Source organism: Pecten maximus, chromosome 1 (genome assembly GCF_902652985.1).
Source record: "Pecten maximus chromosome 1, xPecMax1.1, whole genome shotgun sequence".
NCBI classification, from domain to species: domain Eukaryota; kingdom Metazoa; phylum Mollusca; class Bivalvia; order Pectinida; family Pectinidae; genus Pecten; species Pecten maximus.
In genome coordinates this window covers 22804604-22823111 of record NC_047015.1, presented here as the reverse complement: position 1 = coordinate 22823111, position 18508 = coordinate 22804604, and the positions used below count along the sequence as shown (strand labels likewise).

At 36.9% G+C, this 18508-nt stretch overlaps 1 protein-coding gene across 2 annotated transcripts in view; it reads right to left on the bottom strand.

Moving 5' to 3' along the window:
* Window positions 1-6641: 6641 nt before the first annotated feature.
* The window catches only part of LOC117328035 (broad substrate specificity ATP-binding cassette transporter ABCG2-like), a 49486-nt gene continuing 37619 nt past the window's right edge, over window positions 6642-18508 (bottom strand). For both annotated transcript variants that reach the window (XM_033885372.1, XM_033885367.1), the window contains 3 exons: window positions 18237-18326; window positions 14405-14466; window positions 6642-9365 (listed from right to left, as the gene is read on the bottom strand). In XM_033885372.1, the coding sequence (XP_033741263.1) occupies window positions 9215-9365; window positions 14405-14466; window positions 18237-18326 (303 nt within the window). In that variant the 3' untranslated portion in view covers window positions 6642-9214. The remainder of the gene's footprint in view (window positions 9366-14404; window positions 14467-18236; window positions 18327-18508) is intronic.

The window sequence follows — 18508 nt, the reverse complement described above, 5'->3', positions numbered from 1 at the left end:
CTGGTTCTACTCATCTTGTCCATTTGGAAAAAGTTTTGAGTTATTCTACTATCGTATATGTTATTTACTATCTTAAAAACGTTAATCATATCTCCTCTGGTCCTACGGTGCTGTAGCGTCGGGAGATTTAACCGTTGTAGCCGTTCCGGGTACGATATATTTTTAAATCCAGGGATCAGTTTTGTTGCCCTTCTCTGCACATTTTCAATGAGTTCTATATCTTTTACTTTTGATGGGTTCCAAACACTTGCAGCATACTCAAGGTGGGGTCAAACTAGAGCTTTAAATAGCATTTTGATTATGAGTTCGTCCAGATACACAAATGATCTTCTTATCAGTCCAACTATACTGTTAGCTTTATTGACAATTAACTGTATGTGCGTTTTGAAGTTTAAATCCTCATCTATGGTGACACCAATGTCCTTTTCGTTCTTGACATGTTCCAGTTGGATTCTTTCTCCTCCCGATCCTTCCATATAGTATTTTCGTTTTTGAGTTGTTTTAAGCGAAAGAACTTTACATTTATTAGGGTGGAATTTCAGTAGCCATTCGTCGGACCAATTTTGAAGATTATCCAAATCGTTCTGGAGTATTTTAACATCCTCGCTATTGCGTATTTGTCTGTATAATTTGGTATCATCAGCAAAGAGCGGCGATTGGGACACTGGTATTTCTGGTAGATCGTTGATATATACAACAAATAATATTGGGCCCAATACACTTCCCTGGGGGATACCACTCATTACCGGGTACGATTTAGAGGATTCTCCGTTGACTATTACTCGCTGGCATCTATTTCTTAAGAAGTCTTTTATCCAATTAACAACCTGAAGGCTAACACCATATCCTGACAATTTCCTCAATAAACGTTGGTGTGGCACTTTATCAAATGCCTTCAAGAAATCCATGTATATAACATCAAGCTCCCCGCCCTTGTCTATTATCTCTGTCCAATTTTCCAGTACTGTTAGCAATTGTAGTTGAGTTGACCTTCCAGATATAAAACCAAATTGTTTGGGGCTTAGAAAGTTATTTTTATCCATATGTTCAACAATGCTATCTCTCACTAATTTTTCGAGTGTCTTAACTATTACGCTTGTCAGGCTTACAGGTCTGTAATTACCCGGGTCAGATTTGGACCCTTTTTTGTAGATTGCGGTTTGATTTAAACATATTTTATTGTATCTTAATATATACATGGGAATTGGGCACAAGTTATCAAACTTATATTAAGCCCTTTCCCTATATAATTTTACATACATATAATACATTTATTTTACAAGATGACATATATTTACATATGAGAGAGAGAGAGAGAGAGAGAGAGAGAGAGAGAGAGAGAGAGAGCGTTATAATGAAGATATAATTTTTCAAAAAAATCATTATGACTATAGATTATCAAATGAATAAACAATTCAAGTAAACTATTCCGATGCCGATAGCAGAAGTTCACACTATTCACTTTTCATTGTGGATTGCGGTTATGTTTGCCTCTTTCCAAGCTTGGGGTAGTTTTCCTTCTGATAATGATTTTTTAAGAATATCTGCCAAAGGTGAACTTATATTGTTTCTGATCTCTTTTAGAATTTTTGGGTGCATTCTATCTGGTCCCTGTGACTTGTTTTCATTTAGGTTCCCGAGTAATTTTTCCACGACATTCTGATTACAAACCATTCCTTTAAAAGGGTAACTTGGACTCCTGTTTTCAAACTCTGGTAGGGCCCCGGGGGGTTCCTTTGTAAAAACACTACTGAAAAAAATGGCTAGGACTTCGGCTTTTTCCCTGTCTGTTACTGCCATCTGCAGATTTTAGACATCTCTTCGGCGCCCATCTTCTACGTGGTTCAAATATTGTGATGTATCTAACATCTGTAGGCACCATGGCGATGTTGCTTTATCATAGAGATGAAAGAAACGCCTGACAATCTTCACATCCACCTGGTGTTGTTGTCGTGCGATAAGAACAAGAAACCTCAAATACGTCAATATTTTTAATTAATCTAAACACCGAAGTGAAGTAGTGTTTGGATGAGCAATTTAAAGCAAATCCCTGTGAACGGAATAATCATATACCCGTGTATTTTTGATTAGGTGGTAAGTATCAGTTACATTCATAACCTAATGAAATTTGATATTTTACACCACCCTACGCTGCTGATATGCCTATGATAATTGTTACTACAGAGAACGAATAAGGATAATTAGAGACATGATCTTATCCAATTTTATATCTCATTTACACCACCCTGCAGAGGGATATCTACAGCCAATTTTATATTTCATTTACACCACCCTGCAGAGGGGTATCTACAGCCAATTTTATATTACATTTACACCATGCTGCAGAGGGGTATCTACAGACATAATCTTATCCAATTTTATATTTCATTTACACCACCCTGCAGAGGGATATCTACAGCCAATTTTATATTTCATTTACACCATGCTGCAGAGGGGTATCTACAGACATAATCTTATCCAATTTTATATTTCATTTACACCACCCTGCAGAGGGATATCTACAGCCAATTTTATATTTCATTTACACCATGCTGCAGAGGGGTATCTACAGACATAATCTTATCCAATTTTATATTTCATTTACACATTAAAACACAGGGCAATCTGGACACAATAATAGAATTTTATATGTCTGCACTATTGCGGAATTCGTCAATAACAGTATTTAAAATTACAGCACATGGCTGTGATGTGATTTTATATCTAATTGATTGCCATTCAAATCGGAAAGGGACATGATGATTACAATGGAAGGGGTTTATATTATTACATGAGAAATGGGTATTTTCAGTTTTGGTTTCCGGGTATATAGTGTATATAGAAAGTATCGTGGTACACATTTTAGTTTAACTTTATTGGAAGTATTTATTTGCGTGGATTCCTACCAACCACGACAATAGCGAAAATGTATATGCAATAAGAACCAATAGTATCCATCATTATAATTAAGCGGCATACCAATCAGTGATAAAGTATAATGTTAGACAAAGGAACAGCAATTGCTCAGCCAACCAGTGATGACGTATGATGATAGACAATGGAAGCGCCACTGCTGGGCCAATCAGTGATGACGTACACGTGTTTGATGATGGAAAAAGGAAGCGCCACTGTTGGGCCAATCAGTGATGATGTATGATGAAAGACAAAGGAAGCGCCATTGCTGGGCCAATCAATGATGACGTACACTTGTATGATGATAGACAAAGGAAGCGCCACTGCTGGGCCAATGAGTGAGGGTGTATGATGATGAAAGACAAAGGAAGCGCCACTGCTGGGCCAATCAGTGAGGGTGTATGGTGAAAGACAAAGGAAGCGCCACTGCTGGGCCAATCAATGATGACGTACACTTGTATGATGATAGACAAAGGAAGCCCCACTGCTGGGCCAATCAGTGAGAGTGTATGATGAAAGACAAAGGAAGCGCCACTGCTGGGCCAATCAATGATGACGTACACTTGTATGATGATAGACAAAGGAAGTGCCACTGCTGGGCCAATCAGTGAGGGTGTATGATGATAGACAGAGGAAGCGCCACTGCTGGGCCAATCAGTGAGGGTGTATGATGATAGACAAAGGAAGGGCCACTGCTGGGCCAATCAGTGAGGGTGTATGATGATAGACAAAGGAAGTGCCACTGCTGGGCCAATCAGTGAGGGTGTATGATGAAAGGCAAAGGAAGCGCCACTAAAATGGGGAAAACTGCTTGTTGTATATTAAAAGTACCGCCAAAATGAACCATTCGAAAAGAATTTAAAGCAAACTGAAAGGTTAAGGATGTTTGATAACATCCAATTATGTTAAGATATGCTTATGAATTCAATTTCATAATCCATCGCATGATACGAGTTATGGGTCGGACGGATGGACCACTTATGCCAAAACAAAAAGACCTCTTCGTCGACATTCAACAGGTAAAAAGAGATGTCGAAGCTCCTTAACTTGTCAACTGCCCTATTTCAACTAAATCAGATATTTAGATAAATAATATGTAAATATTGAAATATGAAATTTATATACATTGTATTGTTTGAATTGGGTGGATTTTGTAAAAATTTCGCGTATGAATGAGTATGGTATGTTTGTGCACAAATGTTTTAATTTTCGATTAGAAGTTATCTGCGGGGGTATAAGCTATCCTTACGAAGATATTTCTAGTTTATTTATGAAATATAAATCACTTATCTACCGGTTTGGTAAAAAGATGCGAGGGGCGTGTGTCAGGACGCTATAAGGTAACAGGATAAGAGGTCGTACTAACGTGTCCGGGTTTTGACAGTGTGCTATAATTCTGTTCTGTACTTAGTCGGGACACGCAATCTGTCATTAACGAAAATATATTATAATAAAGGGGGGAATTTTTCCTTTTCTTCTGAAACCATGCATTGCTTTTAAAAACGCAAGCGCCGTTTGGTACATTTTTATGTATATACATTAATGATCAGATAATGGTAAACTCGCACGGGCCGATAAGAATGTTACGTGTCTTTTTTCCCTCCTGTGGGAACCGAGAGGATTATCTAGCACTTCGAATGGCGTTTGATGGAGAAAGTAGTACGGAATCCTGGAAATGGATGAGCACGAATCTGGTGAGATTGACCTTGAATTGAATTTTGATTGTACAGTGTCAGCGTCCTAACTAGGACACTGGAATAGACATTGGATATTCTCGTCCACTTTTACGACTCTGCCCATCTAAATTGATGACACAACCCAATTAACCGAGACTGCGTGTACTTGTATACGTAGTATTCTACGTAATATTCTCAAATGAAATAGCGGTAAGTGTAGAAACTGCTACTCTTACCTTAACTCTAGATCTGCTGGTGGACCGAGTCCCAGAGGTAGCGACACCAGCTCAGAATGTATACTGTTTTTTGGTTTTTTTTTGTTTTTTTTTTGTGCTCTCTATAGTTTACCACAAGTTCGAACCCATTTAGATTCTCACGAGTTCCGTCTGCATTCCCACACGTTTAGCTCCAAGAACTTCTAGTACGAATACAACTGTATACTAGTATCAATATCAATATACTTGAAGTTGTATTACCGGTATCGTTAACTGTTCCTTCTCATACAACATACAGGAGCTGATGTGAAAATTGCACATCTATTTCGTTTGATAATGTCTTGACGACTGCCCTGTAGGTAGGGCATAAGAACAGTACCTGATGCCCCCATTGCACTTTCGAAACAACTTTCTTCTTCCTTATGTTTCCATCGACACTGCCTCACTTTCTGTGAGGAAGGCTTTGGGTTTTGTCCCCTGGCCGAGACATACCGGTGGCTATAAAATGGTAGTTGCTATTCATTCTTATCACGCGGCCTTATGGGAGTGGGACGACTGGTTTGCCCGTTGTCAGTATAATGTGACAGGGTGGGGTGTCCTGCTGGGTGTCAGCAGTTTCGCACTATCACAAGAAGACGAACATACACCGTAGCCTCCTAAAATACACATTTATACAACTCACGCATGATCTCGCGCAGATACCGTCCTTAAATGATCATAGCTGTTGATAGACGTTAAACAATGCTAAATTAAACCAAAAGACTTGCAGGCATGCATGTTTCATTCATGAATACAGTGAATTAATTCAATTAATTCTATTCCCTCGAGAGATATGAGCGGATGAATTATCTCATTAAGACTCGGTGGTATACCGCCTTGTTGTTTAGAATCCGACTCTTTTGATGATGTGCCTTACCTCGGATTTGACCTACATTTATATGGCGGGTGTCGCCGTGACCTAGATTTGTAAGGTGGGTGTCGTCTATGAAGCAGAAAATGCTTACTCCTCCAGCGCACATGGTATTATTCTCTGTATTCTTTTCCAGGACTCTCCATACAAATCTACATCTTTGTTTTGCCATCGTTTAATCGATTTCGAGTTTGAATTAGATCTCGTTATTACATGTACCTTTATTTGATTGTTGGTATTCTTTCATGTTTTGGTTACTTGACATCGCTTTATTAGACAATAAATTCGTATGTGGCCGATGAATAACACGAGTTCAAGGAGAATATAAAAATGATAACGACTTACGTCAAAGAATTGAATTACTCGTGCGGCAATCATTTAGTAGAGTTGAATTGTTAGGCAATGATAATGCCGCGTGGTTCACCACATTTTATCATTTATAGGTTAAAGACTTTCTATGTATAGGAATGACCTCGCCGAAGAATTACCCTTCAATTTCACCAGTCCGTACATTAACAAATTCACAATATAGACCTTGATCAATGCCGTAACCATATTTTAACGACTTTTCTGACGACAACACTCGTGTGTAGCGATGTAAAATAAACTGTAACAAGGCGAATTTCCCTCCACCAACAGAATTATATACATATATTAGCCAAACAACGCAGACACGATTATCAAATGAGCATTTCCATATCTGATAGCGTGTGGCGAAAGCTACTTTGAAATTCCTCTGTCGATGTCACGAACTTAGGCGACGTCACTCCAACACATGTACATTTGTACCTAAAGCTGCAAGACCGTAATAATATACCTGTCATTGCGATTATCTTCATCGCCATAACACAATGTATTTCCCCATTGTTTGGTTCTGTATTACGAACTTGCTCAAATCGTGGTGCTATACAATAACAAGGAAATCAATAACGGTAATGGAAATAGAAATTTTAATTAAAATATCGAAACATAATTAACACATATCAGAAGAACCTTTAAACATGTACACACTCTGTGGCTAAGACGCCTCTTTCCTAAATTGTAATATCTGTTGTTTATTTTTGTATTTCCTGGCTTAAGTTCTGGATTTCAACAGTTTTGTCCCCAAGCCTCACTGACAAATCCTACGACAATACAGCTGTGTGGTGATTTTCTCGGTTCAATATTTAGCATAAACGTTTACATTGTATAATATATTACTTAACTCATATTTAAGGTGTTGTTCATTTGTTTCTTTGTACAATGCGTACTGGCGAAATTCAATTGGATAACGGTTTTGTTGATCAGAAGAACAAAACAACCCTAAAATGAATCATTAATTTTAAATAATCTATTACCAGTTTATTAGATTATGATACTAATGTTAGTAGTGATATAAACCTCCCCCTGGGTCCAGAGGCAAATTTCCCTCATTCTTCTGACTGGAAAACGAGCTCTTTTTTAAAACCAACCGCAGAAAAAAAAACTTTAAATGTTCTTGCTATTAAATCGTTTGCCGTCGTGCCATCTTGCTCGTGCTGGTGTTGACGAGTCCCAGCGGTCAAATAGCCATATACAAAATTAACAAATGATGGCTTGTTAAAGCTTTTCTCCGTATAATGTCTTTTAGAATAAGAATCCCCCAGGACACTCAACACTTTATAAGGGTATCTACAATAAATACAGACAAGTGTTAACAATTCATGCCCCGCCACTCAAACGGACGATTAGCAAATTATCCAATCGCGTTTGTACCTTGATGATAGAGACATATGTCTGGAATTTGGCGTGGACAACAATAACATGTATTAGATAAACGTTTTTAACCTTTTAGGTCATCTACAACATAAGTCATACAATGAACAATGACCTTAACCCTGAATAAATCATTTCAAGATTTGACCCTTCTAGGTAAAGGAAAAGAGGAGTCCTGTTCTGGTCAATAGTTTGGGATGAAGGAAATACGGGAGGTGGAGAGCTCTAGTCTGTTCTAGTGATACTGCTAGGTTACTAATGCAGCTCAAGCCAAGCGACTAAGCAGTTAGCGACTGCAGGTATCTGGTAACGTGATGGCGACTACAGATATCAAGTCACGTGTTGGCGACTAGATATCTAGTCACGTGTTGGCGACTACAGATATCTGGTTAGTGTTGACGACTATAGATATCTGGTTACGTGTTGGCGACTACAGATATCTGGTTACATTTGTTTGCAGCTTTGTATTTGCCAATGCGTTTTCTACAAATTGAATGTGTCTATATTACATGTAACTATCAGAAATGGAGTATAACTGATAACAAAAACATGTGAAAAAACGAGCTTCTTTTATCCGATTCTTATCGATTTCTTGAACACCTTTGGTCTTAACAATTACAACAAATAATAAGCAAAACATTAAGATAAAGAGGTTCTGGATAACACATGGAAATAACATAACGGACTGTATACTATAATCACTAATATACAAACAAGGTGTACACTTTAATCACTAACATAATAAGTGAGGATGGCAAGGCTGGTTATAAAATACCCAGTATAACCACTCATCTAATACCTTCATATTATAAAACTTTAAATATAAATACAAAATGCACTCAACATGTCAATTCTCTAAACCACAATGATATGATTACTCCTCAAGTATACTATATAGGAATGAGTTCTATTGATTTATTTATGTAATGGAGCACTAATTAGCACTTCCCTGTCCATCTAACCACATCTTTGGCAAGAATCACGGAAATCAACAATAGAAAAAGGACACTGTTGGTTAAAACAGTAAAGTAAATTAACACGAAAGATATCACAGATTGTGTCATGAAGGCATTGTATATTGAGCTCATTTGTATAAAACATTCACAATTAAAATATCAACTCTGTATCTATTAGTAGTGTGTTTTGATTGCCTACCTCTATGACTCACCAATGACGCTGTCAAACTAGGACAATCATGTTAATGATAGACGGCTACATGGCCAGTGGTGGCCGGCTTATACATATATTGTGGACAAAAAGGATATATAACACTCTTCTTATATCTTGGTAGACACTTTAAAGGCTATGAGTACTGCTAGTCTACTCTTCCATTATCGCCATGGCAGGGTATGGAACACTTACATCTCTCGGATAGATCATACTCTACCATGGCTGTACAGAAATCCTGCTATGCCTGTTTTAACAATTTACAAACAGAATAAACTGATATTTTGATCTGAATGCTGGTCAATCAAGTTAGGGTTTAGTTGTGGATCTGCTGTAGTTATAGGATATCATTACACAACATAAGATATAACAGGACATCAGGTCACAGGACAGCAAAATCTGCTGGACATCAGGTCACAGCACAGCGAAACCTGCTGGACATCAGGTCACAGGACAGCAAAACCTGGCTGCTCGCTTGTACATGTAATCATATGATTGACACCAGAATTAGAAAACTGTTGAAAATTTGTATAACAGTTGACATGGAATCTTACTTTACTATCGTAAACATACACCGATAAAGCCCTGTTTGTTCCAGCCTATTTGAGTTTCTTCACACGAAGTAATTGTATGTAGGAGAAGAAGAGTAGTATGAACGCTATACAGAAGAGGGCAACATAGTTATGGTACAAGTCCCAGTCGCTCTCAAATTCAATGCCCTGCCGAATTAACTCCTCCATCCCAGTACCACTGAAAAACAGAAACCGGTCAAAGGTAAGCCATACTGTAAAAAGGGTGAAAAAGTATCAGTCTGTTATATTTAACAAGACATTACGTGTGTTATGAACTTTATCAAACCACCTAAAATGAGATATTAAGCATGAAATGAATGAAAATAAAATAAATATCATATAAGAAATAACACAAGAAATGCCTACATGATTCTCGTTTTGAAATATCCGTGAGGGAGGTTGTGTATATTGGAATATCCGTGAGGGAGGTTGTGTATGTTGAAATATCCATGATGGAGGTTGTGTATATTGGAATATCCGTGAGGGAGGTTGTGTATGTTGAAATATCCATGATGGAGGTTGTGTATGTTCAAATATCCATGATGGAGGTTGTGTATGTTCAAATATCCGTGAGGGAGGTTGTGTATGTTGGAATATTCATGAGGGAGGTTGTGTATATTGGAATATCCGTGAGGGAGGTTGTGAATATTGGAATATCCGTGAGGGAGGTTGTGTATGTTGGAATATTCATGGGGGAGGTTGTGTATATTGGAATATCCGTGAGGGAGGTTGTGAATATTGGAATATCCGTGAGGGAGGTTGTGTATGTTGGAATATTCATGGGGGAGGTTGTGCATGTTGAAACATCCATGATGGAGGTTGTGTATATTGGAATATCCATGATGGAGGTTGTGTATGTTCAAATATCCGTGAGGGAGGTTGTGTATGTTGGAATATCCGTGAGGGAGGTTGTGTATGTTGGAATATTCATGAGGGAGGTTGTGTATATTGGAATATCCGTGAGGGAGGTTGTGTATATTGGAATATCCGTGAGGGAGGTTGTGCATGTTGAAATATCCGTGAGGGAGGTTGTGTATGTTGAAATATCCATGATGGAGGTTGTGTATGTTGAAATATTCGTGAGGGAGGTTGTGTATGTTGAAATATCCGTCAGGGAGATTGTGTGTGTTGAAATATTTGTGAGGGAGGTTGTGCATGTTGAAATGTCCGTGATGGAGGTTGTGCATGTTGAAATATTCGTGAGAGAGGTTGAGTTTGAAGGAATATCTGTGATGGAGGTTGTACATGTTGAAATATCCGTGAGGGAGGTTGTGTATATTGGAATATCCAAGATGGAGGTTGTGTATATTGGAATATCCGTGAGGGAGGTTGTGTATATTGGAATATCCATGATGGAGGTTGTGTATATTTGAATATCCGTGAGGGAGGTTGTGTATGTTGGAATATTAATGGGGGAGGTTGTGTATGTTGGAATATCCATGATGGAGGTTGTCTATATTGGAATATCCATGATGGAGGTTGTGTATGTTTGAATATCCGTGAGGGAGGTTGTGCATGTTGAAATATCCATGAGGGAGGTTGTGTATGTTGAAATATCCATGAGGGAGGTTTTGTATGTTGAAATATTCATGAGGGAGGTTGTGTATGTTGAAATATCCATGAGGGAGGTTTTGTATGTTGAAATATTCATGAGGGAGGTTGTGCATGTTGAAATATCCATGAGGGAGGCTGTGTATGCAATAACAAGCTTGGCCCAAATAACAAATTTATCCATGCATATGAATGGACTGATAGACCAATTATTATCTAGCACTATCTTAATACCCTGATAATTTGATTTCAAAATTAGCATGAAAAACCTCAAACTTTGCATCAAATTTGACCAATCTGATGCCACTTGACAAATTCTGTATGCCCTTATTGGCAGGAACACGCCCATTTCAGACTCCATTTTGATTACCGCATGTTGTTATCGGCAATGTCAAACAACATGTAAATGCACTATCGTAGTGTTTTTGTAATATATACATATTTTATGAAAATTTCTCTTTGACAAAACAGGCTAGGATTTTTCAAGTAAACCAATCAACGAAAAACATGTTACAAACAAAAATAAAGCAACTTAAGGAAACAATGGACATTAATATGAACGGGTATTGCATCTCACATTGTTTTATCTCAAAACATTTATATAACAATAAAAATAATATGTATGGTTTTCTGCTGGCATATCACAATTATTTGGAAATCCATAAATGGTGAAGCTGAGTGGCAAGTAAGCAAGATTTTTTCCGATTTTGTGAAGCTTGTTAATGTTGAGAACATTCCTGTCTACCAAGTCTTAATGGTGTATCAGACACAGTGTTATACAAATATCTCGTGTATAATAGGTAGATGCAGTGTAAGGAATTCCTAAGAGATATGGCGTTTTTATGACTCTCAGGACTACACAGCATGTTTATATAGGTAGGATCTGGTCTATACCAGAGTCGCCAGCACATAATCCACATTTTAGTTTTTTACAACCTGTCCTCCGTTACTGTGTGGGAGATCTTCACCATAATTCTTACTTAACAGCCTGACTTGGTGGCTTAATGGTTTAGCTTAGTCTATAAAAGTGTTTTGTTCCACAGACATGACGCAGACTGCCAGATTTGACATGAGTATGTAAAACTACTAGTGGGAAGGCTAATACACTAGACTGCAGAATGAGTGTCACAGCCAAGTTAGCCTCGTTATCTAATAGTCCATAAGGATAAAGAAAGATAACCCTTGTAGGGACTTGTAATCCGGGTCCTTCTGGCCTGTTTATATCTAATAGTCCATAAGGATAAAGAAAGATAACCCTTGTAGGGACTTGTAATCCGGGTCCTTCTGGCCTGTTTATATCTAATAGTCCATAAGGATAAAGAAAGATAACCCTTGTAGGGACTTGTAATCCGGGTCCTTCTGGCCTGTTTATATCTAATAGTCCATAAGGATAAAGAAAGATAACCCTTGTAGGGACTTGTAATCCGGGTCCTTCTGGCCTGTGGTAAATAGTCCATAAGGATAAAGAAAGATAACCCTTGAAGGGACTTGTAATCCGGGTCCTTCTGGCCTGTTTATATCTAATAGTCCATAAGGATAAAGAAAGATAACCCCTGTAGGGACTTGTAATCCGGGTCCTTCTGGCCTGTTTATATCTAATAGTCCATAAGGATAAAGAAAGATAACCCTTGTAGGGACTTGTAATCCGGGTCCTTCTGGCCTGTTTATATCTAATAGTCCATAAGGATAAAGAAAGATAACCCCTGTAGGGACTTGTAATCCGGGTCCTTCTGGCCTGTTTATATCTAATAGTCCATAAGGATAAAGAAAGATAACCCTTGTAGGGACTTGTAATCCGGGTCCTTCTGGCCTGTTTATATCTAATAGTCCATAAGGATAAAGAAAGATAACCCTTGTAGGGACTTGTAATCCGGGTCCTTCTGGCCTGTGGTAAATAGTCCATAAGGATAAAGAAAGATAACCCTTGAAGGGACTTGTAATCCGGGTCCTTCTGGCCTGTGGTAAATAGTCCATAAGGATAAAGAAAGATAACCCTTGTAGGGACTTGTAATCCGGGTCCTTCTGGCCTGTGGTAAATAGTCCATAAGGATAAAGAAAGATAACCCTTGTAGGGACTTGTAATCCGGGTCCTTCTGGCCTGTGGTAAATAGCCTCGTTATCTAATAGTCCATAAGGATAAAGAAAGATAACCCTTGTAGGGACTTGTAATCCGGGTCCTTCTGGCCTGTGGTAAATAGTCCATAAGGATAAAGAAAGATAACCCTTGTAGGGACTTGTAATCCGGGTCCTTCTGGCCTGTGGTAAATAGTCCATAAGGATAAAGAAAGATAACCCTTGTAGGGACTTGTAATCCGGGTCCTTCTGGCCTGTGGTAAATAGTCCATAAGGATAAAGAAAGATAACCCTTGTAGGGACTTGTAATCCGGGTCCTTCTGGCCTGTGGTAAATAGTCCATAAGGATAAAGAAAGATAACCCTTGTAGGGACTTGTAATCCGGGTCCTTCTGGCCTGTGGTAAATAGCCTCGTTATCTAATAGTCCATAAGGATAAAGAAAGATAACCCTTGTAGGGACTTGTAATCCGGGTCCTTCTGGCCTGTGGTAAATAGTCCATAAGGATAAAGAAAGATAACCCTTGAAGGGACTTGTAATCCGGGTCCTTCTGGCCTGTGGTAAATAGTCCATAAGGATAAAGAAAGATAACCCTTGTAGGGACTTGTAATCCGGGTCCTTCTGGCCTGTGGTAAATAGTCCATAAGGATAAAGAAAGATAACCCTTGAAGGGACTTGTAATCCGGGTCCTTCTGGCCTGTGGTAAATAGTCCATAAGGATAAAGAAAGATAACCCTTGTAGGGACTTGTAATCCGGGTCCTTCTGGCCTGTTTATATCTAATAGTCCATAAGGATAAAGAAAGATAACCCTTGTAGGGACTTGTAATCCGGGTCCTTCTGGCCTGTTTATATCTAATAGTCCATAAGGATAAAGAAAGATAACCCTTGTAGGGACTTGTAATCCGGGTCCTTCTGGCCTGTGGTAAATAGTCCATAGGGATAAAGAAAGATAACCCTTGTAGGGACTTGTAATCCGGGTCTTTCTGGCCTGTGGTAAACAGACTTGTTACAGCTTGGACCAGTGCACTATATTTATAGAGGGGGATATATCACAAGTCTACCATAATATAACCAGTTTAATTACAATTCTACAGACATTACTGATTTCCCGACTGGTGTCGAAACACTAGGCGAGGTGATTGTTAAGCACATTTTGTTTATTCACTGTATGTAAAAAGAATAATATTGTGAAGGAACGGATGAAAACACATTCCTGCCGAGCACCAAGACAAGATCTGAAACCTGGGTTTCTGGGTTCTACCAACTAAAGAAGCATGCTTTGTCCTCTGTAATGGTATAGGATGTGTACAAGCAACACCGAACCGCTCAAACCCTAACCATACCAATAGGAAAACAGCACAATGCTTTCAACATAATGCAATATGTACATGATTTTTTTATGGATGATTTGATGTGATTTTTCCTCAGTATGTAATGGAGTCAAGTCAAACAATTTTGTGGTGATTTTATACGATAATACTGTGACTCCATAACATTTAAAATGCTACCTTTGTCATATAAACTTACAATACTATTTCACTATTGATAATGATAATCAGTGTTGCTCCATTACATGTACATTGTTAAACTTACCAAATCTGTCCTGTTGTTTTGTTGTAGAGGTTCAAATCTTTCAATTCATTCACTAACAAAGCCTGCAAACAGTGTTGAAATCGTCATCAACATTTTCAGAAAAAAACAACATGAAAAGTAGTCGGAAAATTAGTAATGGTAATACAGTTAGTTTATTTCATTTTTAACAGTGAAATATATAGAGGATATTGAATGGTTTCCCGTTTAATATAACATACATTTCACGAGTATGACAGAATATCGATATTTTCACGAGTGCGAAGCACGAGTGAAAAATATCGAAATATTCTGTCAGACGAGTGAAATATATGTTATATTTAACGGGAAACCATTCAATTTTCTTTTTATTGCATTTCATAAACTTAAAAACAAAATAAAAAACATCGAAAAATTAATAGTAAAAAAGGGCGGGAATCAGTAATGACGTCATCTATTTGTGACGTTACTCCACGTCAACTTGACGGTGCCATTTTGAAAGGACTGATCAACGCAATTTAAATGTTTTCTGCTGTTATAGGAGAATCTGTGCATGATTAGCTAACGTCAAGTGATTATTTTGTCAAAAACTAGTCTGAAAATTTCAGAAATACAGCAAAATAACCAATTTATCTATCTGCAGTTCGATTGCAAAAACCGATTGCTGCTCATCGCTGCAGTGAAAATATAAGTTTTATTAGGTCAATAAATTTCTTTATCCTGCAACTGCCACCGCATTGTCGGAATACACCCACCATATATATTTTTGCTGTATACGGCAGTGACGGAAAACAGCTGTATTTTGGAATCCTAGCACGCGCGTCAGTTCGACTGACCTACTTCAAAGTGAAACTACGTTTGAAAGGCGAACATATTTCTGTCATTTTTGACACCGTTTCACTTAAAAATGATTATTTTTGATGATTATTTTTATGACTGTTGCAGGATAAATAGAATACATGGTCAGTGTCTTAAAATATAAGCTGTATTTTTGGCTCGGGACAGAAAGACAAAAGTGGCTCGCCAAGGCTTGCCACTTTTGTCTTTCTTTACCCTCGCCAAAATACAGCTTATATTTTAAGACACTGACCATGTATTCTCTATATATTTCACTGGCAAAAATGCAATAAAGAAAATTATTCATTTTATAAAAGTGAAATTTTTCACCAGTAAAAGATTTCACTAGTGAAAATAAGATATCATTGTTTATGATATTTTTCACTAGTGAAAAACATCACTTTTTCAGATTTGACCAATCAAAACACTGCTAACAAACGACAATAGAAGAACTTTAAGCTGACCTGGTAGATTTTAATTCTATAAATTTAAAGTGTAATAAATAGAATATCTAACAGTATCTTCAGCAATACCTAATACATTTCACTCATGAGGCTAACACTTTGATATTTTTTTCCAGTGCTGCACACTCGTAAATTGTTTAGATACCCTCTATATATCCTACATTCAAACCTTATCTGATGATGAGGTGATATATAGTCATTAATGTACATTCAAATTGTATCTGATGATGAGGTGATATATGATATATACAGTATATAACGTACATTCAAACCTTATCTGATGATGAGGTGATATATACAGTATATAACGTACATTCAAACTGTATCTGATGATGAGGTGATATATACAGTATATAACGTACATTCAAACTGTATCTGATGATGAGGTGATATATACAGTATATAACGTACATTAAAACCTTATCCGATGATGAGGTGATATATACAGTATATAACATACATTCAAACTGTATCTGATGATGAGGTGATATATACAGTATATAACGTACATTCAAACTGTATGATGATCAGGTGATATATACAGTATATAACGTACGGTGTACATTCAAACCTTATCTGATGATGAGGTGATATATAGAGTATATAACGTACGGTGTACATTCAAACCGTATCAGATGATGAGGTGATATATACAGTATATAACGTACATTCAAACTGTATCTGATGATGAGGTGATATATACAGTATATAACATACATTCAAACTGTATCTGATGATGAGGCGATATATACAGTATGTAACGTACATTCAAACCGTATCTGATGATGAGGTGATATATACAGTATATAACGTACATTCAAACTGTATCTGATGATGAGGTGATATATACAGTATATAACATACATTCAAAGTGTATCTGATGATGAGGTGATATATACAGTATATAACGTACGGTGTATATTCAAACCGTATCAGATGATGAGGTGATATATACAGTATATAACGTACATTCAAACTGTATCTGATGATGAGGTGATATATACAGTATATAACATACATTCAAACCGTATCTGATGATGAGGTGATATATACAGTATGTAACGTACATTCAAACCGTATCTGATGATGAGGTGATATATACAGTATATAACGTACATTCAAACCGTATCTGATGATGAGGTGATATATACAGTATATAACGTACGGTGTACATTAAAACCTTGTCTGATGATGAGGTGATATATACAGTATATAACATACATTAAAACCTTATCTGATGATGAGGTGATATATACAGTATATAACATACATTCAAACCTTATCTGATGATGAGGTGATATATACAGTATATAACGTACATTCAAACCTTATCTGATGATGAGGTGATATATACAGTATATAACGTACATTCAAACCGTATCTGATGATGAGGCGATATATACAGTATATAACGTACATTCAAACCTTATCTGATGATGAGGTGATATATACAGTATATAACGTACATTCAAACCTTATCTGATGATGAGGTGATATATACAGTATATAACGTACATTCAAACTGTATGATGATGAGGTGATATATACAGTATATAACGTACATTCAAACTGTATCTGATGATGAGGTGATATACTAACAGTATGTAACGTACGTTCAAACCGTATCAGATGATGAGGTGATATATACAGTATATAACGTACATTCAAACTGTATCTGATGATGAGGTGATATATACAGTATATAACGTACATTCAAACCGTATCTGATGATGAGGTGATATATACAGTATATAATGTACATTCAAACCGTATCTGATGATGAGGTGATATATACAGTATATAACGTACATTCAAACCGTATCTGATGATGAGGTGATATACATTATATGTATACAGTGTGTAACGTACATTCAAACCTTATCTGATGATGAGGTGATATATACAGTATAAAACCTACATTCAAACCTTATCTGATGATGAGGTGATATATACAGTATATAACGTACATTCAAACCGTATATGATGATGAGGTGATATATACAGTATATAACATACATTAAAACTGTATCTGATGATGAGGTGATATATACAGTATATAACGTACATTCAAACTGTACCTGATGATGAGGTGATATATACAGTATATAACGTACATTCAAACCTTATCTGATGATGAGGTGATATATACAGTATGTAACGTACATTAAAACTGTATCTGATGATGAGGTGATATATACAGTATATAACGTACATTCAAACTGTACCTGACGATGAGGTGATATATACAGTATGTAACGTACATTCAAACTGTATCTGATGATGAGGTGATATATACAGTATATAACATACATTCAAACTGTATCTCATGATGAGGTGATATATACAGTATGTAAAGTACATTCAAACTGTATCCGATGATGAGGTGATATATACAGTATGTAAAGTACATTCAAACTGTATCTGATGATGAGGTGATATATACAGTATATAACATACATTCAAACTGTATCTGATGATGAGGTGATATATACAGTATGTAACGTACATTCAAACCTTATCTGATGATGAGGTGATATATACAGTATATAACGTACATTCAAACCGTATCTGAAGATGCTGAACCACTTGATCCACTCCAGCCAGTCAGCGATGGAGTCTAGGTTCACCAGCAGCCCTCCGAAAACCTGACAATGTCAAATTATGAACAATCAGTAATTGTCCGTCTTGCTTTTCAGCTAAAATAGGAAGCATCCATTTAATAGTAACAAAATGTCTTATCATTTATCAAAATGTAACATACTATTGATATTATCAATGTAAATTTTTGGTTAGAAAAAAAAAGTAAAATTTGTAGTCAATTCTTTTA